The sequence below is a fragment of the Microtus pennsylvanicus genome, chromosome 10 (genome assembly GCF_037038515.1).
Source record: "Microtus pennsylvanicus isolate mMicPen1 chromosome 10, mMicPen1.hap1, whole genome shotgun sequence".
Lineage (NCBI taxonomy): Eukaryota > Metazoa > Chordata > Mammalia > Rodentia > Cricetidae > Microtus > Microtus pennsylvanicus.
In genome coordinates, this window is record NC_134588.1 from 86,863,283 (window position 1) to 86,879,352 (window position 16,070).

The following is a 16,070-nucleotide window of genomic DNA, read 5'->3' on the forward strand; positions in this document are numbered from 1 at the left end:
CAATGGCTTCACATAGAGTCTTGGCACACATCTAGTGTGGGACAGGGCCATCTGTCCACTCACTAAGGGATCTGAGTGTGGCACGCCTGCTGAATGCCATCTCTGATCTATCTGGACTGTGAAGCTTCAGAGTTCATGGAAGCTAAAGGAAGAGTGTGGCTGCCCAAACAAGCTCCTGGATGTTTTGCCTCAGATGTAGCCCAGGTTGAATTCCTTCATACTACAAAAACCTGTTGTGAGGGCATGCTGAAAAACTGGGAATGGCCGTGGATGCATGGATATTTGGAGCACAGTTAAGTGTCTCTGCACAGTTCTTCCTCCATGATTCCCCAGCTACTAAAAATGAGAAAAGGGTGTAGTCACTTGCCTGGGACCTCACATTATAGAAACATAGTGTTTTGGGGAAGAGCTGCTTTACATCCCTGAAAGATAATTTAGAAATAGATTTTATCTTACAATTATAGCCCCCTTGTCTGTTCTAAGTCATATGCAGAAGCTAAAGGAGTAAAAGATAGAGTTTAATAGGATATATTTATTTATATATTATCAAATAGGTAGGCTAGTATTCTTATAGCACAGCAGGGTGACTACACTAAATTTTTGTGTATTTAAAAATAATTAGACAAGGGGATTTTGAATTTGTCCAACAGAAGGAAAGTGTCTGAGGTGATGGGCATCATTTAAAATAATGTTCCATAATGCCCATGTTAATTTTAAATTTTTTGAATGCTGATAAGTGAACAACAGCTGCTTAGAGACTTGGATTGTACATGCGATGACTGAATTAAAGCCATCTAGATACTTTAGGTATGCCTCAATTTTAAAATGAAAGTCAGAAAATGTATTGCTTTGGGGAAGAGGTTATGCTTTGGTTTCCACAGGATTCATTCAAGGATAACAGTAATCAGTTTAACTGGGGGAGGACCCCTGAAAAATCCTGGCTACAGATAGAAAAAAAACAAATTAAGTAAAACTACAGGACAGGTAATGCATATTTTATATGCTCAATCATAAAACAAAAAAATATATTTGGCTGACTGTGTACAACACACAGTTCGTAACTGTGTTAATATAGATATGTATGTTACCTTTGAAAGTTTGTGTGTTTTCAGAGCAAGGGGACCAGACAACAGTCAAAACAGGTAGCCCAGCTGATCTGCCTCTTAGAGTGCTTCTGATGCAGCTCCCTCCGAGTTCTGCATCCGGAACAGCTTCAAGGCTGATACCTGAGATGGCCCAGTCTCACGCATGTTGTGCTTTCCCTTTGCACAGAGACTGGATAACAAATGGTATAACTAATTTTTCCAAGACTTGACCATTATCTCAATTTTCTCAAGCTCCCTAAAGATGCCTTTATCCCCAGACAACAGAACACAATGCCTACATTCTCAACAGGTGGGGTTTTTGGTTTTTCAGTGGGTAATGTGTGTTTGTCATCATTTAGTGGGGCTATAGGAATATAGGATAAATAACAACTATTAACCTCAAATATTTTACGTTGGTATAGATTTTGATATAATGATATAAATTTAAAGTTATTTTGTTATACTCTATGTATGTTTCTACTCTTGTTTGGGGTATTAAGCTCATTTAAAAATGTAATGTATAATTAAGAAATGCAGGTTAGTAGTCATCTATGATAATCAAACAAGAAGTCATATTAAATACATTTTCAAGGTTAAGAAAATTTATTTAGATTTATGGTCTTCAAAGACCCACAGAATATGGCATTAAAGTCACTTTCCCTTAGGGCTCCCTCTTTTCCCCATATGTGTGCCGTGCATTCTACATCCCGGAGAGCAGCAATCAGAGTGCAGCATGGTTGGGAGACTCACCTTTGTTGGCACAGGCCATCCACTTGAGATTGTCGGCAAAAGCAGCTTCCCGTCCAATGAGGTATGTGAAGATTCGAACCTAAAGAGAGATGGACATATGGTGAGCTGTACCGAGCTTGTGCCATCCTGTGCAGACCACATGCATGCCTAACACACATGTGCTCTACCTCCTTCCTGCTCCACGCGCCCCATCTGTAGAAACATATTTTAGACATTTGAAGTACAGTCAGCTAGAAATATATTCAGGAGGCCTTTGATCTTTGTAGCCATATGGCATAAATGGTAGTTGTTTTTCGGCAGGCAATGTAGGGGTGGGGAAGAAAAGCCAGAAGTGGGAGAGCTGGCTTGGTTCCATGAGTAGAAGAGGATCACCCAGGTCTAAACCAAATCCACAACTGTTTTCCTCATTCCCACAGAAAACCCAGACGGTGATGTTCCAGAGAATAAAAACACCACCGTGAGAGCCTCAATATTTCGCCCCAGCAGAAAGCACAGGCTGGGAGAGCTATGTAACTCCCCATGGGAGCTGGTAGGGCTTAGGCCATTAACTGAGACGAGAGGCACTGCCTGTGGCCAGGAGACCTATGGAGTCCCTCTCTAGTTATCCTAAGATGTTTGCTCCCAAAGAGCAGAGAACTTACATTTTAAAAAAGCTATCACAGTTTGCATTGCTTTCTCCCACTCCCTTTCCCTTCCCCCCCCCTCACCTCCCCAGCCCTGTCTCAGTCACAGCTCCTTGAAACAAAGCAGGGTTCCCCCCACCCACCAAGTAGTTCTAGATGATCAGACAGAGGGAAGATGAAGAAGAAGAGGCTGAAGCACCCTTGACACAGTTTGAAATGACGGGGGAGGAGGACAACACTCCACAATCCAGCACAACCTCTCTTGGTAGGCCAAGTGTATCCTCTGAAGATCACAGTGTGGCATTATATGAAGGAAATCTGACACACGGCATCAAAGGCTTTACAAACCAGGGTCCCCTCAGCCCAGGCAGCCTGGTGGGTTACAGGACTGCTGCTCCTCCCAGGCCTTGCCTAGAGTTGTGGTTAACTAGTAACTTCTGTAGTCTGGTCTAGAAGACACGCCTCTTCCACTAGAGTCCACTTTCATGGAGAGAGAGCAGGGACTGTGCCACCGAATTGTGCCACCAGGGAAAGCAGAACTTGGAACATTATTATCCAGTGCCTGAATGAATGGAAACTTACAAAGGCTCACAGCTAGGAAGATGGGGGTTCCAGGTCATTCTGAACCTCTTCCAATCAGGGCATATAACACAGAGGCTAGCTTTTGCTCATTTTCTGATTCAACATAAATGCATATTATGTCAACAAAGCCTCGGTTTGTCCCCGTGTGTCGGAAAGACCCTTTACACTCTCCACAGCTCATGCACAAGGTCTTGGAGGGAGGGGGATGAGCTACTGCCAGATGATGTGGGAGTCCCCTCAGGCACTCCTCCTACAGCCAGACCTTGTTGACACCACTTTCCCCTTCGGCTCATTTCCACATCACCCTGCTCAGAAAATCTGGAAGCAGAGATAAGCTCTCCAAAAGAAAGATGGACAGATGGGGACAGGTAGAAAGAAAGAAAAGAAGGAAGGAAGGAGGGAAGGAAGGGAGGAAAGAAGGAAAGGAGGTAGACAGACAAAAAGAAAGAAAAAAAGAAAAAGGAAGGAAGGTAGGAAGGAAGGAGGGAGGGAGGGAGAGAAGGAAGGAAGGAAGGAATGAAGGAAAGAAGGAAGGAAGGAAGGAAGGAGGGAGGGAGGGAGGGAAAAAAGGAGGAACGGGGAAACACTAGAGGATTTTAATCTCCTAGGGAAAAAATTAAAAGCAAAATCCTAACTTTATAACAAAAAATAATGGTAAGTGCCGCCCCCTGCCAACAAGCTGCCCCCACTGTTCACTTTTCCTTATTGGTCACTGTGTATACTTAGCAGAACCTCTCTGATTTAGGGGAAATTAAGACCCAATTAAGGACAATGACTACCTCAGTTTTGACAAGGTCTGGTCTCATTGTGGGTGTTTCCCCTCACTGCCCTGAGTTGCTTGGTCTCTCAGGACAGAATTCCCAAGCAGCTAAGAGGTCATGAGAGAAATCACCCGCAGGACCAAGGCCAGAGTCCAGCTCCCTGAGACAGGGCTCATGATCTTTCTAAATCCTTTTCTTTGATTTCAAGTTGAAGTTCTTTAGAGGGTAAAGACTAGACTGGCAAAAAACTCACATCTTAACAATTTCTTAGGCTGGCAATGAAGAATAAGAAATGGCTCTTAGGTTGTGAAGTCATGCATTTCATCTTTGCAATCAAGGACTTCCGGGGAAAGCTGCAAAGGTAGCCAGCGCTGCCAGCTGCCTCTGTGCTGTCCGGATGAAGAGGCTAAGCAGAAACTCTTTGCTCTCAGAGGTATGGTTCAAACCCTGGGAAAGACTTGAAGTTTCTGGCAAACTTATATAGTTCCTGATCTCAAATGTGGCAACCTACTTGGGAAGCCAGTAGGATTGTGCCAATCTTCGCCTCAGTCACGATTGCTCAAGAACTGTGCTAACAAGTACTCAGTACTGAGAGCCAGCACCGTGACTCCCACCTCCGCAGTCAGTGCCATCATGGATCAGGTGCTCTGCTGAGAGATTACAGGCTTTCTGTTTGTTTTGTTGTTCTCTGTTTTATTGTATTGCTTATGAAAGAAAATCAGAATCACGTTCAGTATTTCCATTTATGTACAATGTTTGGCTCCCCCTGGGCCGACTCCTTATCTGAGTAGAAGCAGCATGGACAAGACTTGCTATGTCTCTGCCTAGAAAATAAACATAATCAGATGATATTGGGTCTCTGCCCTGCATTTGCTCACAATACTGCCTTTCAACTGAACACAAAAGGAAAAGACATTTTACTTCAAAGTGTAAAGGATTTTGGAGAGCAATTTAACAACATCAAGAACATTTTGTATATGTAATTCTTTTGGCCAAGTAATTATACCTCTAAGCATTTATCTTACAGTCAAGATTGTAGGCAAAATGCCCATGGAGACGAAGAGTCAATACAGTTGACAGGAAGTGGGAGAACACTGGTGGGCGAGTGCTTTGCAAACACATAGTACAGAGAACGGGCATGCTCACCTTTGCTACATGATGGTCAAAAACTAAACTCTTAAGTGTTTCCCGAGAACTGATTGGCTAATAATCACACATTGAGATTTTGTTTTTCTAAAGAGAGGCTCAGATTTTTACTTCATAAATTGTATATCATTAGAATGAGTGAATGAGTTAAAAATAAGTAACTATTGCTTTAATAATTAAAGTGCATTTTCAAGGAGAAAAAAGTACTGAAACTGTAATGGTCTGAAAGTGCTGGGTGAGGGTAATAAGAATAAAATTGGAATGAAAGCCAAACAGAAAATGTTAATGTGTCAAAACACAGGCTGTTTCCCTCTACTGTTTTTTAACTGAGTGTCAAACCTCTCAGTGACACGGTCAAACACTCTTCATTTCCTTCCTGACAGATTCTGTAGTCTGATGTGTTTGATTTCTACCTTTCTTACGAAGTGCCCCCAAACCAACTTTCACTGATATGCTGTGAGCTCCACTGTTTTCTCGATGTAGGAAGAAATTCTAGCAGAGTCGGGTCCGGCGAAATGCTGAGAACCAAGTGGACAGCATAGATGGCCACAAACAGGAGCCTTGGCACAGGCCAGGTTAGCCCATCAGGATCCACTGTGCCACTCCTAGGAGCCAGGCCTCAGCCACAGGCACACAAGGCTCCTCTCATTGTCACAGCTCAAATACAGGGCACACAAGCAGCTGAGCCACCCCTCGTTAATTTTGATCTCTTGCTTACGTTGTTTTCTACAAACCCAATTTAGCTTAATAAAGTGTTTGAATGTAACCTTTCAAAGTCACCCCATTTCATCCAAAGGGAAACAAACATCAATCCATTCTTTTTCAAAACTACAAGTTATGCTTATGTTTGACTGACACAGATGAAGCACATGAGAAGCTCTGAGGGGTGCTGAGCACAATGGTCAGGACCGTGATCTTAAAATCCCAGGGCCTGGAATGGTAGGACCGGCAAGTTCAAAGACAGCACTGAGAAGAAAAGAAAGGGAAGGAGGAAGGGACAAAAGAAGAGGGGAAACATCGATGTTCCTATTCCCTCTACATCAACGAATCCAAAATTCTTATTTTTGAAAGAGGGGAAGGGAAGTGGTTGCAATAGGATTCCAATAGGTCTACAGCACATCCAGAGAGGAAGCTGCCACCCTGCACAGCACAAATAAAAGGGACGGCTTATCAGTCTTCTGAGTCCCCGCTATGCGTCAGGGACCACTCTGTGAACACAGAAAAAACTTCGTGGAGCCTACATTGTCTGGAGAGTAAAATCAAATTCACAATAATGCCCATGTGTTTGCTGGCTTACAGGTCATGGAGAAAACAGAGCAGGAAAGATGGTGGAGGATAAGGGGAGTTGCTGGTTTAGGAAGGGAGGCGGGGAAAGCTGTCCCTGTAAGGTGACACCTAGGCAAGGATCTGGACAGAGGGGAGGGAGGAGGGAGTATGACACAGGGCTATGAGAAAGGATGCTACAGTGAGATGGAAAAGACAAAGATGCTTGAAGTGATACTGAACGCGCCAGTGTGACCGGAGTTGTCATCAGGAGGGACTGCTAAGGGCTGAACTTGGAGAGGCAGTGGCACTATTAATCCCACAAGTCACTATTAGAGAATGCTTTTTATTTGTTTGTTTCAACAAGGTACTCAGTAGAGGCCTTGTACAGGCTAGCACAGTGTGAGAGGTTCCTTTGGTATGTAGAATGGGGCATAGTTCATGGACACGTGTGCTCAACCTGGCTACTTATTTAAGTGTTTCTTAATGTGGCTACGAGTCTATTCACATTTCACACAAGAACAACACAGTTAGACCCTTGACACGGGGACCGGTTTGGATCGCTCTGGCTGCACTCCTGTAGTGTGCTCTCACAATTGAGAAGCACAGTCCTAGTGAGATACAGATTTTAATAGGCACTAAAAGCGGGCCACTGAGAGGTCCCAGGTAAAAAGGGCCATGACTTTGGCCAGAGTTGTTGGACATCACTGAGTACAGGAACCACCAGAAACATGTATTGAAAGCTGAGCTGGTGGCTGGCCGTCTGAAGCCCAGGTTAAGTGTGCCCCCGCTTTTCCCGAACTTCCTGTAGTTCTAAGGTGGAAGAAATCTACCAAAAACACATGGCCAGAGCAAAGGGATACAGGACGTGAGAGCATACCAATCCTCTCTTGCCCCGAGATGCAGTGGAGATGGGGACAGTGCTGTCCCACATACACAGACTATAACACTCTGGGAAAAAGGCAGGAGAGTGTTAACAACATTTGCTACAAGCCCAGGCCAGGGACTGTGCATGTCCACATTGGTAGGTCCTAAACTGTAATTGATTTTTTGAGACAGGGTTTCTCCTTATAGCTCTGGCTGTTCTGTAACATGTTCTGTAGACCAGGGTGGCCTTGAACTCACAGAGATCCACCTGCCTCTGCCTTTTGATTGCTGGGATTAAAGGTGTTAGCCACCACCCAGTGATATCTTTCTATCTTAAAGTCAATTTGATGTTACTGGGCATGTTCTTAATTGGTACCATTGCAAAAAAAAATTCCTTGATAACTTCTATTGCTATTTGTCCATTTCTATCATTTATGATACCTCAAAGCATTTATGAATAAAACATTTCATCTCTAAGCAGATGATGAGGGATGAAACTCAATAGCACACACACACACACTCATACACACAAAGGATTCATAAATCACTGCCGATGTTATCGTCACAAAAATGCTATGAGAGGACAGAGAGGCCCAGAGAAGAGTGACTCTACAGGAAACAGTTATATTGAACAGAATGCCTTTTAATCTTGAAGCCAACACGATCATCTAGAGGACGAGAGAGACAACTAAGGTAATGTTGTCCCGAATGGCAATAAAATGGGATTAACTGAATTAGATTACAAAAGTAATAAACTCTCAACAAAAGAATATCATAGATCATTATGAAAAATGGACTGTCACTTTAGGGATGCTCCAAGGGTCTGCACAATATTTTTCTAATTTCTTTTCTCCCAAACACAAATGTCTGGTGCCTCATGTGTGGTAATGAATATATTTCCATTCAGAAAGAAGTGTCATTTATAGTCTTCCCCTAGTTCAGGGGGCAGATAGTATAAGCTGAGCTCCTTAGCCACCTAGCTTGTCAAGGTGAAGGATATACTCAGGCCCACTAGTGAGCCTGGTACAGTGGGAGAGGAAGGAGTCTAGCTATGGCATCTTCAAAGGAGGGCAATATAATTTATTAGACGGTAGTTGCAGGGACCTCATTACGGGGCCAGAGCAAGTGTGTTAACTCCAATATTCTATTCTCTTTGTTTAAAATATTATTTTTTTATATTTTTAGGGTCCTGAAGAAGTACTACAAAAGATCACGATCCACGTATGCAATCAGCAAGAGTGTTTTTATTCCAGTGTGCTGGGGCCTGCTGTCCCACAGAAAGGCAAGGTGGAGAAGACCTCGAGAGGGACGTATGGGCTCCTTTTAGGCATACCTAAGGGAGTTTTAGGAACAATTGGGTCATCTAGAACATAATTGGCTAAGCAAGCAGCAGTTACATTAGTATGTTTCTAATTGGCTGAGGCTTAGTCTTATCATCTTGGGTAACATCTGCACACACTTGGATGAGACTCAGAAGGGGCTGCTGGGTTTGTCCACGGGACACTGTGAGGCTGACTTAGGCCCTTTTTTCCCCTCTCCCTTAACCCTGAATGGAAGGGTACAGTAGATAATTGGCTCTTTGTTGGGAGAGACACCTGTGTGTCCTTCTCAGAGAACTCAAACATAAATTCAGTTGTAAGATGTGGGGGAGTTTAACCCCTTCATTTATAAGCAGGTGTGCATGTGTATATATGTTCAGATGTATGTGTGGGCACACATGTGTGTGGGCGTACATACAGAGGCCGGAAGTTGACTACTGCTATCTGCCATGATGTCTTTCCTGTTTAGTTACTGAGGCAGGGTCTCTTGATGAACCTCATTGGCTAGTCTAGTGAGACAGCTTGTCCTGGAGATTCCATCTCAGCATCTAGAGTCATGGGATTACTGGTAGGCCCTGAGCGAAGGGTTAAGGCTGGGAATTAAAAACCTGTTATAGTCATTTCCAGAAAGCTTTGCCCATCAACTGCCACGTCGCATCCATTTTGGAGACAGGAGAAGACACCTGCAGAGGCAGTATTATTTCTAAGCAAAACCCAGCCCATCCTGACGAAGGGTAACACCTGTCCTTTCAGCAGGGTGTTTTGTTTTATTTTTCGAGACAGGGTTTCTGCCCTGGCTGCCCTGGAACCAGGTCTTGTAGACTAGACTGGCCTTGAACTCAGAGATCCACCTGACTCTGCCTTCCTAGTGCTGGGATTAAAGGCTGAGCCTCCACCACAGGGCCAAAGATTTATTTATTTATTTTTATTATATATACAGTGTTCTGACTGCATGTTTGCCTGCAGGCCAGAAGGGGGTGCTAGACCTCACTACAAATGGTTGTGAGCCACCATGTGGTTGCTGGGAATTGAACTCAGGACCTCTGGAAGAGCAGCTAGTGCTCTTAAACACGGAGTCATCTATCCAGCCCTCTTTCATCAGGTTTATAACATTCTCTGTTCCATTGCCTAGCTGCCCTTACCTCCCAGGACCCAACTATGACACTACTTGGGACAGCCCTGTGTCCCAGGGCCCAGGGAAATTTCTGCATCATCTAATTCTAAACTTACTTCCACTTGCCTCTTTCGTCAGTAAGAATTGCAGGGTGGGCCAGCCCTTCTCTGCTCCCCTTACCCCCCAAACTTCCAAATATCAAGTGGTGATAGATTTTGGCTACCAGGTATGTACCTGTCATAGTGTAAATCTGAAACATCCTCCCAGAGGCTTGTGGTCCAAAGGTTTAGTCCCTAGCTTATGACACAATTTTGAAAGCTGCAGCCTTTAGTAGGTAGGAAGTATGAGGCAGAGGAAGAAGGTTACTAAGGTTAGTGTCTTAGTTAGGGTTTATATTGCTAAAACCCATGATCAAAAGCAACTTGCGGAGGACAGGGTTCACCTCACCTTAGACTTCCCATCATTGAGGAAGTAATGACAGGAACTCTAGCAGGGCAGGAAGCTGGAGACAAAACACAGAGGATGCTCACCTTCTTTCTCCTTAGGACTTGCTCAGCCTGCTTTCTTATAGCACCCAGGGCCACCTGCTTGGGGATGGGACCACCCACAGTGAGATGGGGCCTTTCCACATCAATTGTCAATCTAGAAAATGTACCCTAAGTTGCCTAAAGTCCAATCTGGTACAGACATTCGCTCAACTGAGGTTCCCTCTTCCAAAATGGCTCTAACCTATGCCAAACTGACAGAAAAACTAGCCAACACAGCCAAACGTTATACCCACTTCAGCTTCTGGCCTACGACGAAGGGAAGAGTCATCAGGACTGAGCCACTCTCACTGCTGTGCCCACCCTCCCCCATGATGGACTGAAATCCCTACGAGACTGTGAGCCAAAATGAACCTTGCATCCTTTAAATGACCTTTCTTGGGAATCTCAATCATGCTGATACCAAAGTAAGGGCTCTCTTCCTCAAACAATGGCAGAGTAAACACATAAACATGTAGACAAACATACATGGACAAAGCCATTGAGTTAATCCAAACAGATCAGAAAAAAAAAAAAAACTCTTCCAGAAAAGAGACTTGCTCCACAAATTCAGATTTACAATTTTACTAATGAGAAGTCATAGGTTGTGATATCCTTGTAAGGATATGCCAATGCCTTCCCATTGCATGAGATGCTCTGTGTCAGAACCCCTAGGCACTATTATGATGACCTGGGGAACACATGAACTTCCAGACTTCACGCCTTCGCCATTTACCCCTCCCATCACTCAGAATATTCCACATCTGCAGGTCTATATTTCCATCTTCATTTTACCTTATCTAACTCTCCCTCACCCCTTCCTTTGTGTCTTTCGGGATACGTGGGGCACTTACTTTGTACTCTCAATGACTTGCCCAATTGTCTGAGTTGTGTCTGAAGGCAGGAAGAGACAACTCTGCATACCTCAGTGCCCAGAAGACAGTCCACTAGATAAACATCAGATGCTCCTGTTTTTTCTGCTTCCCATAAATTTAGGTTGGGCAAATAACTCAGTAGGGGACACATCTGAATTTATTAGCAGCAGAACTCTTTCTTTCACCACTGACATTTTCAAAACTGTTTTCCAAGTCAGATCTGTTATTAAACAGCTAGTTTTATCTTTCCTATACTCAGTTCCCTTAGGCTTTTGTTTTTAACATTGAAGATCAGTGATAAAATATAAAGAAATAGAAATCCTAAAAAAAAAAAACCTCTGCTCTGTTCTCATAGTTATTACTGTCTCCCATCCAAGCGTCATAAAAACAGTACCTTTTCCCAAGGCTGGATATTTGGTTCTTCTGAGTGTTGGTCCCTGAGTCTAGGCAGAAATCCTGCAAAGACTTGAAGCCAAAAGGTGTCTTGCAGAAGTGTCTGGTTCAGAGATTATCATTAGAGATAAGAACTGATCCTAGGTGTTAAAGCACTTGGTCTGAGAGGGAATGTCAGTGAAAGGTATTATTCACTTGGGAACAGTGGGCATACCAAATTATTTCAAGATAACAAGGAGAACAGGTGAATGGGTGATGTGGGATTCCCCTCTGTGTGCTGTGAATACCATTGGTGATTAAAGAAACTGCCTTGGCCTTTAGGTAGGGCAGAACTTAGGTAGGCGAGGAAAACTAAACTGAATGCTGGGAGAAAGAAGACAGTCAGGGAGAAGCTATGTAGTAGCCTGACACAGGCGCAGGAATTTTACCCGGTGAGCCACAGCCTTGGGGCAATACACAGATTACTAGAAATGGGTTAAATTAATATGTAAGGGTTAGCCAATAAGAAGTTAGAGCTAATGGACCAAGCAGTGATGTAAATAATATAGTTTCTATGTGATTATTTTGGGGCTGAGCAGCCAGGAATGAAACAAGCAGCATATTATAACAACTGGGCGCATGGGCTAACAGAATACAGGGTTATGCTCTTGATTGAGCATGACATACACATATGTTTAAGACCTAGGCCTTGGGCAAGGAGTTGAATGCTCACCCTCATTGTCCTAACTTGTGGTTAGTACCCCAGAATTCACCTACAAGCGCTGTTGAGTGGCGAGAGCAGAGAGAACTATCAGAGGGCGATGGACTGAGCCCACAGAAGGCAGAGCCCCAAAGCCACAGCACTGAAGAGAGAGATGTGCCGCAGGGAAGTCCTGTGAGTGTAGAACTTGAAGAGAAGGCTTGGGTAGCTCACTGGACCTCAGGTAGAAGAACCTCTTTCTTTAATGGCTTTCTTCCAAACAATGGGTTCCCTTTCCCCTCCTAGATCACAGTGTAATGCCAAGTAAAATTTCCATGATTTTCCTTTGTGACCTGGGACAAAGCCCACAGTAGCAGCATACATTTGGGATGGTGGCCCCTCCATGTGCCATGCTGATTATCAGCATAGCCATGGGTTATTGGCTGAGGATGTAGGAACCTGAGATTCTCCCTGAATCGTTCTTGGCCTCATTAAGAGGAACAGTGGTTGGGAATTCCAAGCTAGCATAGTGGCTTCCTCCCAAGGTTCTTGTCATTTCTATTTTCCCTACCATCCCTCTCTGTCACTAAGAATTAGTTTCTGCTGTCACCTCACCTGCTGCCTTCTGGGGCTTACTGTCATGAGGAGAGCGAAAGCCTTGTCAAACAACTTGGAAGATTTTGCTAAAGACAGCATTGCCCCATTTTACCTGTGACGCCCAGCAAATCAGGCAGGGTTGCGGGAAGAGAGAGCTCTCTGTCAGATCACTAGGCAATATGCTAAGTATCTGTATAGCAATGGGCCCTAGTGGTCTCCAAAGACATGCCCCCCCCCCAATTCCCAGCTCCCCAGAACAATGGTCCTGCTATGCTTTAGTAGAGAGAGACACTATTCTGATGACAGGATTAGGGACCCCAGGTAGGCAAGGCAGGAAAGAGTCTGGAGTTTCTGAGGATTTGGGGAAATCCCAGCAGGAATTTCGCACCTCATCTTCAGTCAGTACATGTTGTATTTTGTCCTAAGCTACCAGTTAGACTTTAATCTTGCAAGTGTGAATTTTTTAGTTACCCAGGGTTCCTTGTTATTGGCAGACACTGGTTTAGACACCTGGGGGATGTGGTGGTCTTGCTCTGGTCCAGTTATGATGGTGTGCCAGAGCCCTTGAGCCAGACCAGTGACTCACTGCAAGGAGCATTTTGAGGGTGTCACTGATCAGACAAAGGGGTATTATGTGACACCCCACATCTCCCAGTGCCACTGAGATGAATGAAGAGGTGTTGGAAAGATGGAGGAGCGAGGTGGATTTATTTTGTTTTTAATTAATTTTCTGGGGGGATTCTTTTGGGGACATGCTGCAAGGGTGAAGGACAGATATAGAGGAACAGGGAGGTGAGTGGTATTAGGGTACATAATGTGAAATTCCCAAGAATCAAGAAAGAATTGTGTTAAAATTATATATACATATATTATTATAATTTTACAATACAAATATATAATACATATGGAAGCTTTTTATTAAGTCCAACACTGATGATCTGCATGCATTCCACCCATACCCTAGTCCAAGCCATGATGCCCTTCTCTGGATGACTAACTGTGAGTAACACCTGGCCCCTTCCAAAACTGCTCAATCCTTGATGTCTGGTCACAGCATCCACCCAAGGCTCTCTGGTTCTTTCTTCCTTTTATTTAGAATAAAGATGAACCTCTGCTACACCCTGACCCTTGGTGTATTTGCATTCCCGCCTCATATTGTTCCCCCAACCCAAAATATCAAATTCTCAGCCGCTTGCTTCCTTAGCTGGACTTTTTTTCTAATTGCTGTTCATCCTGAAGCTCTTTCCTTCCACGGGGTCTTTGCACATATTGTTTACCCTAAACGTGTTAGCCTGGCTCTGTCCTTCCTGCCCACTGGATCTCAGCAGAACACTTTCCACATCCTTCGGAAGACTGGGTTTTATTTTTTCTATTAAGTATGTGTATGACTTGTGTATATACATGGGTATATGTGCACACGAGTGCAGGTGCCCAGGAAAGTCAGGAGGGGTGTGGGATCCTCAGCTTGAGTTACAGGTCATTGTGAGCCCCCTCACTGAGAGTTAGGTCCTCTGCCAGAACAACTGATCTTCCAGCCTTGCATTCTCCGGATGTTAACCATCTTAGCTCCTATCAGTTTTCCTCACTGTGTTGACATACGGTGATTTTGTTCCCCGCATGCCCATGTACAAATATTTCATAGAATGAAACTTCATGTTGTTGATTTAGTATCAATTTTATTCAGTGTTTCTCTGACTCCTAATCAAGTATCTAGCCCCTAGCAGATACTCCCAAATATTTGCTAGGTAAATGAATTCATGTGATTATATGCAAAATACAGGCAATGAGATGTGTGGTGCCAACAGGCTGAAGGAGATAGAGGATTTTAAAAACCTGTCCCATACCCACAGATAAATGTAGCTCCCCCCTCATTAAAGAAGTTTCCTTTTGTAGTATAGAGAGACCATTGCAGAAAGCCACAATTGATCAAAACCGACAACAGTGTGCCCAAACCCAACTCATAAGTTTACAATGCAACCCTCACACCTAAAGCCTGGGGACATGGCAGAAGAGGGGGAAGAAAAACTTCAAGAGACAAAGGAACAGGATACCTCCTGTGAAACAGTGTCTTCTGTATAAAACAGGGAAGCTGCTCCCATGAACTCTCAAGAATAGGGTCACCTAAACAAGACCTCCACAATGAGAGCATCAGTTGACATGACAGTGAACATGGAAGAACTCTCACAAGGCTCTGCCCTCTAGATGAAGAGCCACAAGCAATTAGTGGCTGCCGAAGGAGAGAGGGAGAGAGAAAAAACTGTCTTCTCCAGGAACAAACTCCCTGGCAGATTCTCTAATACCAAATGAAGGCCTCCATAAATTAAAGCAGCAGGCTGAACTTTTTGTTTTGTTTTGTTTTTCAAGACAGGGTTTCTCTGTGGCTTTGGTGCCTGTTCCGGAACTAGCTCTTGTAGACCAGGTTGGTCTCGAACTCCCAGAGATCCGCCTGCCTCTGCCTCCTGAGTGCTGGGATTAAAGGTGTGCGCCACCACCGCCTGGCTCAGGCTGAATTTTTTGTTTGTGTTTATGTGTGTGTGTGTGATTTTGCGTGTGTGTGTGTGTGTGTGTGTGTGTGTGTGTGGTGTGAGTGTGGTAATAACTAAAGCGGAGGTCATGAATTTGAGAGGAAATAGAAGGAACATGAAAATAGCTGGAGGGGTAAGGGAGGGGTGGAGATCATGGAAATACAGTACTTGGGTATGAAATCCTCAAAAATTAAAAACTATTAAGTATGTGAAAAATAAAAGCCTTTAATCTGAGAGGGGAGGAATGGAGAGAAAGGGAGAGAGATTAAATGAGCCCCGAATGTTAAAAGCAAGGTTTCTGGGATCTGCCCGCAAGCCCGTGGACATCGAATGTATGACTGGTTCGCAGTGAGCAGGGACTGACGTTTAGAGAGGGTGGGAGTGGGACCCTATCCCAGGTCACACAGTGAGTGAGGGCTACTGGCCTCTGTTAAAACTGATGGAATTCTCAAGCTGAAGGGATGTTCAGAAGTTCTAAGTACTTATCATTCTTGCCAAGGACGGGAATTCAGGTTTTTTTGCCCACATAAACTGCCTCTCACCACCTGAAACTCTAGCTCAGAGGGATCCAACATTTTCTGCTACTTCATGAATACTATCACACATGTACACACACACACACACACAGGCAAATTACATATTTACATACAGGAGATTTTAAAAACATATTCACCATTGTTATGGACAAAAGAATGTCATACTGGGCAGAGAACAGGCACCAGGAGATTACAAAAGAAACACACGGAAACAAATAGGAGACAGAATGAAATATCCAACAGTCTGAACTGCAAACATAAGCCAGAGTTAGGGTTATTATTTTTCTGTTGTTACTATTGTCATTATCAAATTGGAAATCGTGTGTTAACGATGAGGGTATTAGGAAATGCCTTTCTGTTCCAGGAATAAGACACAGCAAGAACTTCCTGAGCAGAGCCTGTCCAGACCTGACAACTAATCACAGTGTTTA

General features: G+C 44.0%; 1 protein-coding gene across 4 annotated transcripts in view; it reads right to left on the reverse strand.

Moving 5' to 3' along the window:
• Positions 1-16,070, reverse strand: part of Cacna2d3 (calcium voltage-gated channel auxiliary subunit alpha2delta 3) — an 812,834-nt gene that overhangs the window by 286,677 nt on the left and 510,087 nt on the right. For all 4 annotated transcript variants that reach the window (XM_075988898.1, XM_075988900.1, XM_075988899.1 and 1 more), the window contains exon 12: positions 1,836-1,914. In XM_075988898.1, the coding sequence (XP_075845013.1) occupies positions 1,836-1,914 (79 nt within the window). The remainder of the gene's footprint in view (positions 1-1,835; positions 1,915-16,070) is intronic.